The sequence below is a fragment of the Seriola aureovittata genome, chromosome 12 (assembly GCF_021018895.1).
Source record: "Seriola aureovittata isolate HTS-2021-v1 ecotype China chromosome 12, ASM2101889v1, whole genome shotgun sequence".
Lineage (NCBI taxonomy): Eukaryota > Metazoa > Chordata > Actinopteri > Carangiformes > Carangidae > Seriola > Seriola aureovittata.
Window position 1 is genome coordinate 1737730 of NC_079375.1, and position 11421 is coordinate 1749150.

At 39.4% G+C, this 11421-nt stretch overlaps 1 protein-coding gene across 1 annotated transcript; it reads right to left on the reverse strand.

Annotated features, from left to right (window-relative positions):
• Positions 1 to 6095: 6095 nt before the first annotated feature.
• Positions 6096 to 10936, reverse strand: LOC130178324 (proenkephalin-A-like). The gene is made up of 3 exons (XM_056390438.1): positions 10654 to 10936; positions 9773 to 9919; positions 6096 to 6975 (listed from the first exon to the last, which is right to left on the reverse strand). Exons 2-3 carry the CDS (start codon positions 9914 to 9916, stop codon positions 6373 to 6375), a joined length of 747 nt encoding a protein of 248 aa, XP_056246413.1. The 5' UTR covers positions 9917 to 9919; positions 10654 to 10936; the 3' UTR covers positions 6096 to 6372.
• Between the last annotated feature and the right edge of the window lie 485 nt (positions 10937 to 11421).

The following is an 11421-nucleotide window of genomic DNA, read 5'->3' on the forward strand; positions in this document are numbered from 1 at the left end:
CTTCACAAAGAACAGTTATATTACGTCAAACAGAGAGCTTGATGTGGCGTCAATTATGAGGCACAGAAGGGAAGCATTTATTAATTCCTTTTAGCAGCTATTTTATTGCTGGATTAGGAAAAAAGGCTTGGAAAAGAGGGATCAACACAAACATATGGTATCAATGAGAACAGGTTTCACAGGAATATCAGATCAAACACAAAACATTGCAAAACCAATCCAAGCAAAATTATATGACTTTATATAAGTTTTTTTTTCTTATTCTGGACTCACAAAGCAGAACACAACATAAGGTGAAAACTACAATTACTGCATTGCGGTCGTATGCCTCTGCTACTCAGACTAGTTTCAGGTTACATCCCTATTTATCCAAAGTCATAAAAAAATATTAACTATGTGTAGAAATTTTGTCATAATTTCTGTGTGAAGTCTTGAATAATGGCTAAAAAGTGTTTTCTGAGGTCACCGTGACCGTGACCTTTGACCTTTTACCACCAAAGTCTAATCAGTTCATGCTTGAGTCCAATTGAACATTTGTGCAAAATTTGAAGGGATTCCCTCTCGGAGATCTAAAGATGTTGTGTTCAAAAGGCCAAAATCATGTTTTGTGAGGTCACTGACCTTGACCTTTGACCTTTGGCCACAAAAATCTGAAATCAGTTTGTTCTTGGGTGTAGTGTACATATATGGAGGATGGCATCCATAGCAGTGGTCTCAGTTTAACAGTACATCAACAGAAAACTGAAGCTAAGAATTTAGATGATATGCTGCTGTTGACAGGATGTAATGACCTTCGGAGCAGCAGCCTCTGGCATCACTGTGGCACATGTCTGATAGGAAGTGCAGAGATTTAAACCTGGGCTCTAAGGCTGATAAGATGTAAAGGTAGAGTCATATCTCTTTGATAGGTCTTAATGGATGGTGCTCTTTATCTCTCCGACAGGAAGTGACTCCTCAATGGTGCAGACTGTGTCACTCAACAGTCGTTCATGAAGTGGAGCAATGACACATGTTTGTTGCCACCAGCAGAGGTTTGACTGCTTGTATAACCTGTTCCGATGTCTGCCTCAGTCAGGATGATCCAGTCCATGGTGCTTTCTCACCTTTAATAAAAGAATAGGTCGGAATGGATTAAAAAACATTAATTTCATGTATACATTTTAAATGATGTAGCCTAAAATAAGAATTCCTGATTTTTAATTTATTAATTACTCTAATTATTACTCTGTTCTTGCATTAAAACTAAAGTTAGTTTGTTTTCTATTATGAATGATACAAAATACATTTAAAGGATCTGTAGAGGATCATCACTACCACTAGATGTTGCACTGGACCACCAGTATTTCAGACCATAACAATGCTTCTTCAGCCAACCAGGTGTTTTGAAGCCCAGTGAAATTGTCGACTAAACATCCAACAAGAAACCCGACTGAATTGTTACTCTGTGAACATGAGAGCAAACGAAAAACAATCTAGCCATTAGCCCATACTAGCATTACTGCTCAACAGCAATGCTGATAGTTAGCCAGCTAGTGGTAGCAACATTCACCGAACACATTAATTATAAGGGTAACAGCAGTTATCATGTCTACTATAGCCGTCACTAATGAAAACAGACATGTAACGTTATGAGCCATGAAGTTACTGACACATGGAGGAGAGGAAAAAACAGTTCGTGAATGAATAAACAACTTACCTCAGGAGTTTAGAGGACAGCACAGATGGCAGGCTCCTGCTCGATAAACCAGGAGTACCAGGTCCAGCGTCCCCTGGTTTCTCCTCAGTGCATGTGGTGCTTCTGTGGAGGAAGGTCCACCCATTGCAGTTGAGTGCAACTCTTTCAGCAGAGTGCATCTTCCACTTTTGTTGTAGTGTCTGCATACGACACTGGAATAAGTTTTTCAGTGAAATATTTTCACTTTGGTTTTTCATATTTTCATTCCAACCTTCATTTTCGACTACACTGTACAGGTGAAGGTCCTTACAAATAAACTCAGTAATAGATTTTGAAACACTGGTTGCACTTGGGGACATAAAAGGAAACTTTGCCTTAAACATTGTATTCATTGTAGAATCACCACTAGTTGTGCTAACGTCAGCTGTTTTGATTAGGATTATGATGAAAAAGGTGGCTCTGCATGTAAGTTGAGTTTCCTGGGTATCTTATTTTCACAAGACAGCTTTGCAGATCACATATTCTTTTTTGATTTAGTTTGTCCCATCTTTATTGTAAAATCCAAAGTGCAGATTGGTTAATTACAGACATTTTCATTAAAATTATTGCATAAGGGCATATTGCTGAACAACTTCCCCTTTTCGTTTGACTGACAGTCACGGTACAAGCAAGAGGGAGAATTTCAAAATGCAGAGATGCTGGTTTCTCTGAGCAGCTGAGGGCAGAGGGAGTCACAATGGCCTAAATGACTGAACAAGAAACTGCATGATGTGAAGTCCTGTGTGCAAAACCAATTTAGACAGATGCTGGACTGAGAAATGTAGAGAGCTGCCTTGCTGGAAAAAATATTATTGCTATAAAATGTTCCTCCCGTTTCTGAGATTAAGATGGCCAATCAGTTAGATAAGCATCTAGTTCTAGTCTCCTCTTTGGATAAACATAACAGATTACATCTCTGAAAGCCACCAACAACCCCCCAGCCAGGTTGGCTTTTTACAGACAGCCGTAAAGTTCTCACTGGTGGAAATATATTCAATCACATTATGGGGAGGGGGGAATTAGACCGACTGCGCTGATGTCTTTCTAATGTAGAATTTGTGATCTGAACTGGGGTGAAATGTTCAACCTGCTGTAAGCAGTTCAAGGGAGAAAGCTGGACTGAGACATGGAGGCATTACAGAGTAATAGGAGTATCGTTTTTGTACCCAAAGGTACATTTTTCAGAAAAGTACCCTGTAAGATGCTGAAATGGTCCTTAGGGTGATAACTGTGGACCTTTGTTTAATTCTAAAGGTACAAAATCATTGCTGACAGCAAAGGGTACATAATTATACTTTTAACAAGATTAAGGTTCGGGCAGATGATGCTGCAATTCAATGATTAGAACATCTTGATTTAAATAGAGAGTTGGGTTATATATATATATATATAAATAATAATAAATAGTAATAAAATAGGCAACAATTTACATTCAGCTCTTGGTCTTGGAATATTTTTTTCAATTTCATTAACAACACAACTGGCTGTGCATTCTAGTGATTTCAGCTAGTCTTTACATTGCTCTAATGGATTTTAATAATGTTGTAGGGTCATAAGGCAGGCTAACAGAGCCAGTGTTAAAACGCTGAATTAATTGAATCTTATTTAGTATGTGAGTTATGAATTTGCATTTTGTAAGTGCACTTTTGCTGAACTTTGTTCCTGTTTTGTGTCTGAAACCAAATGAAATGTTGCTTGCACTCAGTGATTAGAGGATGGCTGCTTAGGTCTTATGCTTTGGCTTAATGTTGAAAAGCTGCCTTTTTTCATGTGCTGGAACAAATCAGTTCTATCAGAACAATACATTGAAACGCACAGAATATGGATTAGTTTACATATAATTTAATCATTTACAGTTAACTTTTGATCAACTGTTGGCAAACTGATTTTGTCTCGGAATTTTCATAAAAGTAGAAAATGACATTTCGCTCCAACTGTACTTCATAACGTATCAATTCTGGGGGCGTCACAGTGGCTCACCTGGTACAGCACGTACCACATGGGTTTAGTCCTAACTGCAGCGGGTTTGAGTCAAACCTGCTACATGTCATTCCCTCTCTCTCTGCCTGACTGTCCTGTCTCTCATACATTTTTGTCACTAGGGTTAAAGAAATGTGTCTTTAGCGGCACAGACAAGAAGGTACAAAAATCTACCAATGTTCAAAGGTACAGTGCAGCTCGGCAGAGGCTGGGGCTGGAGAAATGCCTTCAATTTGATGTAAAGCTAGTAAGGATAGTAATATTAGAGACTAGGGGCTAAAGTTCTGCTCCTGCATGGTGAGTGTTACCAAGGTACTGCTGTAACTAAAGCCTAAATATATAATATATAACTCACTGTAATCATAATGGTAGGTGACACAGTGGTGTGTTGTAGTCCTTACAGCAAGAACATCCTGGGTTTGAACCAACCCTTTGGCTGAAGCCTTTTTTGTGTGGAGTTGGCACAGTCCCACAGGTTAGGTTAAGTGGTGACTATTCAAAATAAGTGGTATAGGTAATGGATGTATTTCATCATTATCTAACACTGAAGAGAAGTGGATGTACTCAGGTAGTACCTGTAAAATTTTTAATGTATTGTGTGTCCAGCTACTAAAAGGCCATAAATACAGAAATGGTTGGTAAAAAAAAAGGTTGCAGACCTCACCTAAAACTCTGTTTTTTGGGTTAGCAGGCTGTAAACATGTTTATTTCTGCTGTAAAGTTGGACATTTTAACATGGGAATCTATGGGGACTGACTCACTGTTGGAGCCAGACTCTAGTGGTCATTAGAGGAGGTGCAGTTTTTGGTTCTTCAGTGTTGACTTCATTTTTCAGCCTCGGAGGTTGATACTTGGTACTTGCTGTCACCATCTAGCTAGCCGCAGAAGGGGAAGTGGAAGGTAATTTCAAATGCTACATCTTAAACAGCTTGACAAATATCACAACATTATCATTCTCCACAGCTGTACTGCTACACCTGATCTTAAGGTTCCCTCATCTGCCAAAAGTGGGATGCTGACATAATGCACTCACTAGCCTACACAAATAAATGCCTCAACCTCAACCTTTACCCTGACCCTTATGCTAGTTGTTGTTTACAGTATTTCCTGTAACACATGTAATAAATAGGCGAGACAGCAGCAGTATCCAGCTAATTATGAAAGAAAAGTCACAAAACATGCTAGTGGAACATTTTAATTGACATGGAGAACAAAATCTCACTACTGTGGGACTGGAGATGAACCCGTGCAGGACCAAAGGTTAGATAAATCATTAGGGAACAAGGTGTTCATATCACCCTTCTGTGATCATGTCTATGTCTTATCAGCATTTTAATTAGTTAATTGACAAAAATTTTTTTCAGCAAAACACCCCCTTGAGGGTGATTTCTCTCATTGCACTTTCCTTCTGGTCGGCTCTCATGGACAAGTTCGGCTGTGAACAGGACTCTTAACAAGGCCAGCAACAGGATTTCCCCTTCAGCTCCATATTTGTGTGTGTGTATAATATGTGTATGATTTTTTATTTGACCAGATTGAACCAAGGATCCATCCATATCTTGAGGATATAATCCAAACATTTACATTGGTATTGTGGTATTTTTAATGGTTAGATAAGAGTTTTCATATACTCAGCATGTGTGATTTTTGGTTTGTGGTTACTTCAAGGACATGTCATGTTGGAAGGAAATGGGCCCCTGAAACCAGCTGATCCAGGAATTTGAGGTCTATTATAATTTCCCAAACCCTAACCTAAACCTTATTCTAATATGAACCCTAAACCCAGGTCTTGACCCTCAAACAGCCCTGTGAAGGTGTTAGGGCTCATGATGATGGTTTCAACCAAAATTTGTCCACACAACTCAGTATTTGTCACATCTACTTCTACAGTTTCAGTTTCGGTAACTTAGATCTGATTTGATAAAATTGTTGACGCACTCATCAGCTTCAGTTCTTACAACGGCTGACAGAAGTTTGCCTGGGTTTTCTTTTCAGGCTACATACTCTACTTGCTACTCTGACCATCTGAGTTGTGGAGTTTGCTGTGTTGTGGCTCACTGTAGCCTGAGAGGATGAACTGCAGACACTTCTCAAGGCTCAAAGATATAATATTTAGATTTACAGGTGACAATGTAAAAACATATTAGAACTAAACATTGATCCCAGATAAGGATCTAAAGATATGTGAATCTGTCAAGATGCAAATACAACACGATCTGTCATTAAGTATTAGGTCTGCTATCAGGTCAAGTGTTACTTGTTGTATTTATATTTCATCCAATTTCAATCCAAATCCAGTTTCATCATGATGTGTTATCATACTTGTATGTAAATACAGCAAATATTTGCATATTTTAATGTTTGACTTTATTGTGAAAATCAGAACACTCGACCAACACGCCTCAATCAACAGATTCTTTTAATAAATAATATCATGAAAACCAAAAACAGACCAAAAAAAAGATGATTTGTGTACATGTGAATGATTTATGTTTCTCGTTTTTTATCATTACAGGACCAGTGGAGTAGGCAGCAGAATGTTATACAAAGCCAGATGATGCAGTGAGAATAGCAGAAGGAGTCGATTCAGACACAAACGAGTCCAGACTACAAGGTGATTGGTTGAAGAGAAGGGGTTAGAGGGATGGGGGGGGTTGAAGGGTCAGAACTGAGGCATCCTAGTCCATGAACCCACCGTACCTCTTCTGTAGCTCGCTGCCGTTCTCCCAGGCCCGTTTCAACACCGCCCCACTCTTGCTGCTGTCCACCAGCCACTCAGGCCTCCCCACGCGCCTCATGAAGCCTCCATAACGCTTCTTGAGGCCGCGGCCTAACACTGCCTCCAGCAGGTCGCTCTGCGCCACCCCTCCTTCAGCCCGACGCATGAAGCCGCCGTACCTCTTCACCGCCTCCCCTCCCTGACCATCTCCTTCGCCGCCGTGCTCGGCCGCAGCATTAAGGATCTTAAGGATCTCCAGGCGAACGTTTTCTTCCTCGTCCTGGTTTCCAGGATCCTCTAGCGCCCCCTCTGGAGAGGAGGAGGAGCGGCGAGACATGAAACCACCGTAGCGCTTCATGAAGCCGCCGTACTTCTTGGCCAGCTGGTGTTCCGGTGATGTTGCATCCTCGTTGTCAGCCATCATGGCGCCTGCTGCTTCCTGTTCCTGCTGTTGACGGGGGTCAGTGTCCAGAGGAATGTGGTTTTCCTCCTCCAGCAAGAAGTCCCGGCACAGGCGGAGCTTCTGGCTGTCCAACCCACCATCGCACTCAAGTGAGCATGTCTGGGAAAATCAAAAATTATGATCGTGACTTTCAGAATCAGTCATTAATAAAGTGTTTTCCAATTAAAACAGCTGTTTTTCCAGCCACGTGTTATCAATGCACCTGAATCACTACGGTTTCATCCCTCAAACTTTACAGAAGTAACATTGGGTCATTCAGGAGTTTTATCATCTGAGAAAGTTGACGCCCTGATTTTCTGACCCTTTAGTTATTTTAAGGGCTACAAGAAGAAATGAAAGGACTAGTTTAAAATACACTTATTTGCTGTCTTTACGAGAATGAGATGAGAGGATAAATGAACGAGTGTGGCGCTGGAGTCAGGACATATTTTGCACAGAGGTAGACATTATGAATTAAGGTATCAGGATTTAAATGTACTTTGTAAAGCAATGCATACTGAGCAATCTTACGTCTTCAAACACACATCAGGATGGAGGTCAACATCACCTCATCAATCAGCAACATACTGATTGTTGATCATGATTGTGGTTTTGGTAAGTTTTTAACCATAAAGAAGAATTAGCTTTATATCACGGCTAAGCTGACAACAGATTCTTTCAGTCTCCAGTGAGGGGAGCTCCACTGTTCAAGAATACTGAAGTCAGTTCAGTTTTTCATTTGTACATGAGTTAACTGGCTCTGCATGTTGAATTCATCTGTCCAGGACTTGGTGAGAACAGGTTTTCATGCTGGTCTCCGTTCAGGCCCCAACTTCAGTGGAGTTTTAACATGGGCATTTACCAGGTGAAAAAAGGGTCCAATGGAGAAACACTATGCAGTTGCCTTATGGAAATGTAGGATCTATTTTCTTTTACTTGATCAAAAAATCAGGATGTGTTTGGCTGCCTCTGCTTCAGTTTGTACCACTCTTTTTTAAAGGTGCTATATGTAAGTTTTCTCTGCCACCGAATGTGTTAATGCTGAACCTTTAATGTTTCTTCTGGAAGTTAACAGCTGTTAATGCTGTACAGCTGTTCAGGCCATGTAGCAATAGAGAAACCTCACATATAGCACCTTTAAAATCTGCTTCTTATATGTTCTCAGTTTTATGGAAGTCCAAAACTGAGCAGAAAAATACCTTTAACGTCAGACTGATATCTATCTTCTTCTTGGAAGGAAACAAAGAAAGTATATTTGCATGAGATGACTGAGGTATTTTAAAGCTTTTAGGCATTGAAAGAGAAACTGGTCTTCTAATCATCATTTCAAAATAAATTCTGGTTCCATCTTTGGGTTTCGGACATTGGGCTTTAGGAAATGGTGATTTTGAATTTGATACCATTCTGACATTTTATAGATCAATTCACTATGAAATTTCACTAAAATGATTACTTGAGATACTAACTAACTGAGAACATGAGAACTGAATGTATATTAGGCTAAATGTTAAATTAAATAACATCAATTTTGTGTCTGATGGATTCAGAATAATTTTCCCAACAACCTGTCAACTAGATCATGGAAAAATATGGAGAGCTGTTTTTCAATGTAATGCATCACTGTTGTTTCATTTTTCCACCCTAGTTACAGTAAACCATGACAATAGGGTTTGATCAATAATTACTGAATTTTAAATGGAGGCAAACACGCAGAGAAAAAGCTCTGACATCTGTCTGGTGTGCACTGCGACCAAGATTGTGTTCAGAGAGAGAACAACACACAAAAGAGAGAGAGAGGGCAGCAGCTCTCTCTGGTGGCCATGATGGGAAGTACACAACAAGTAATGACTACGTAATGAGGGAAAAGAAGCTAAACACCATTTTTCATTATTCAAGCCTCAGGAAAATTTATAATATTGATGTTACATTAGTCTGGGTCTCTCCTTTCCCTCTTCCTGGCAGGAATAAGTTCAGTAGTTCTTCAAAACCCAGAAGAGTCCCTTCAATATATTTATAGGGGATAGAAGCCCTTTCCTTTGTTAAAGTTATGGAATTATGATTGAGCATCAAGCGCTAATTAACACCATTAATAATGTAATTACAACATTCTTCCACTTCTCTGGTTTATTAAATCAAATATATTATATTATATATTATTTCAGTTTCAGTTTCAAGAAAACACTGAAAGTACTCAATATAATATATAATATCATTTTTTGTGTTTATTTGTTTGAAATGTACAGAATGATACAATAACGAAGACGGGGACAGAAAAACATAAAAAAGGAAAAAGGAAAATCCGTCCCAGTGAAAGGAGAACAGTGACGTACAGTATATTTCTGAGGCTTTATAACTGGACAGTATTATTGTGACTGCAGGCGTCTAATAACTGAGAAAAACAGGAAAGGAGTAGAGGTGAGGAGACGAGAGAGGAAAGGAAATGAGGAATGTACAGAAGGAAAGGAGACAGAAGAGAGGAAAAAAGGAAATTAAGAAAAATAGATTATGGGATAAACTGAGCAGAAAGCAAAGAATGACAGGAATAGAGGAAAAACAAACTGAAGGGGCCATTGCTTGATACATTAGTATATATTATTATATATTATATATATTATTAGTATTATTAATGTTAGACTTTAAAAAGGAGCTGCTCCATGCTAATATTAGTTGTTCCCTGAATCTATTATAGCTGATAAAATTACACTAACAAGACCTTGTACAGAGGAGAAACCAGACTGCTGTTTCGTCTTCGTCTTGTTTTTAGTCTCAGTAATTTAATTTATAATAAAATATTTAGTGAGATGGAGTCAGGTCTCTGTCACCTCGCTGATTTCATCTGGTCTATTATTACTCTGTCTCAAAGTGTGTTAGAAATACAAATGAACCTTACAGTAATAATCAAATAAAGTGACATTACCAGGGAGGAGAAACCAGACTGCTGTCCCAGCAGACGGTACACACATAGTGCGCACTCCTTCCCGCAGTCTGATCCGGCCACCAGCGACACACACGCGCCCAGAACCAACATCCACATGCAGCTGCTGTGTGTGGGGGCAGCCATGGACTGAGGATGGGGAATCACAAAAACATACCGATTACAGAAAAAAATCTACTTTGTCAGATTGTTAACATTAAATATTTCAAAAAAAATATGAAATTGAATGATAAAAAAAAAAATTGATTTTTTATGAAAATATTTTTAAACTGGATAGAGATGTAATCAATCATTCACCAATTTCTATTACCAAAGTCACTATTAGTATTACTACCAAGTCTGCTTCAACCACTACTACCAGCCTCCTACTACAATATTCCTAATAATAATTATTAGGTTTCCTAAAGACAGTAATAAACATTAAATAATTTTAATAAATGTTAAAATATGTATGTTGAATATGCCATAAAGTGTGTGTTTATTAAGTGGATGTTGTGCATGAACATCAGTGAATTACTATGGTTATTACTAGTTGCCCTGACCGCAGTAGTAGACTAGTAATAGTAGTAGTAGTAGTAGTGGTCAGAATACTTTATTGATCCCCAGGGGGAAATTAGGTTCATTGCAGTTGCTCCCTCAAGAATGGAAATGTAACAGCAAATAGAGAATAAGAAGTAAGATTAAAGATCAAGTATAAACATAAAATATAAAAATATGTCCTTATACTATGATATATAAATAACAAGTGGAAATATGTATGGATATGTGCCACTACTACAGAAAGGTGATAGTTAAAATATACAATATAAATATAAATGCATGGTGTAAAAACTACTAGTTAAATATAGAAGTTATGATCTTACCTCTGTTATTTTTTATTTTACTTAAGCCGTTCTGTGTCTTCCTTGTCCGCGCGCGCCCTCGGGGGAACCGGCGGAAACTGTCGAGTGGCTCTAGCCCGTGGACCCCAATATATGTACGCGCGGCTCCGTGTGTGGCGCGCGGTGGGCAGAGCGGTCACGATTCAGCCAATCAGTAAACGCTCTCCTCTCTCTCTCTCGCTCCCTCTGACTGTCGTGAAGAACCGGACCGGACAGGAGACAAAACACACACCGGAGTCGCTCGGTGTTGTGGATCTGCGGCTGGTGGCCACGCGGCTTGTAGTTAAGTAGTTTGTGTGGCTGACGTCACCGGAGGTAATGGGGGGGGGGTTTAATAGGCGTGATGAGGTGACGTGACAGCACCCCCCCCCCAGCCCCCCCCAACCCCCCTCTCTCTTATAACACGCACACACCTTTCTTCTGTTACACATTTCAAGTCATCTGTTTTATTGCTTCTCTAGAAGCTTTTGATATAGACAATAAATGGCAATCTACCATACCATCTGTGTGTGAATAATATTTAGCACTATAAGTGTGTGTGTGTGTGTGTGTGTGTGTGTGTGTGTGTTGGGGTGGGGGTTGTATTATCCCTAACAGATTAATTAACACATAGGAGACTTCTCATGTCATTGGTCTGGAGGAAGCAGCTGCTCTGTGGGTTTGAGTTGAGTTCCACATTTTGCTTCGTGGATTGGTCTTTTATTAAAAATCCGATAAGCTCCAGTCACTGGTTTCATAACCACAGTCATA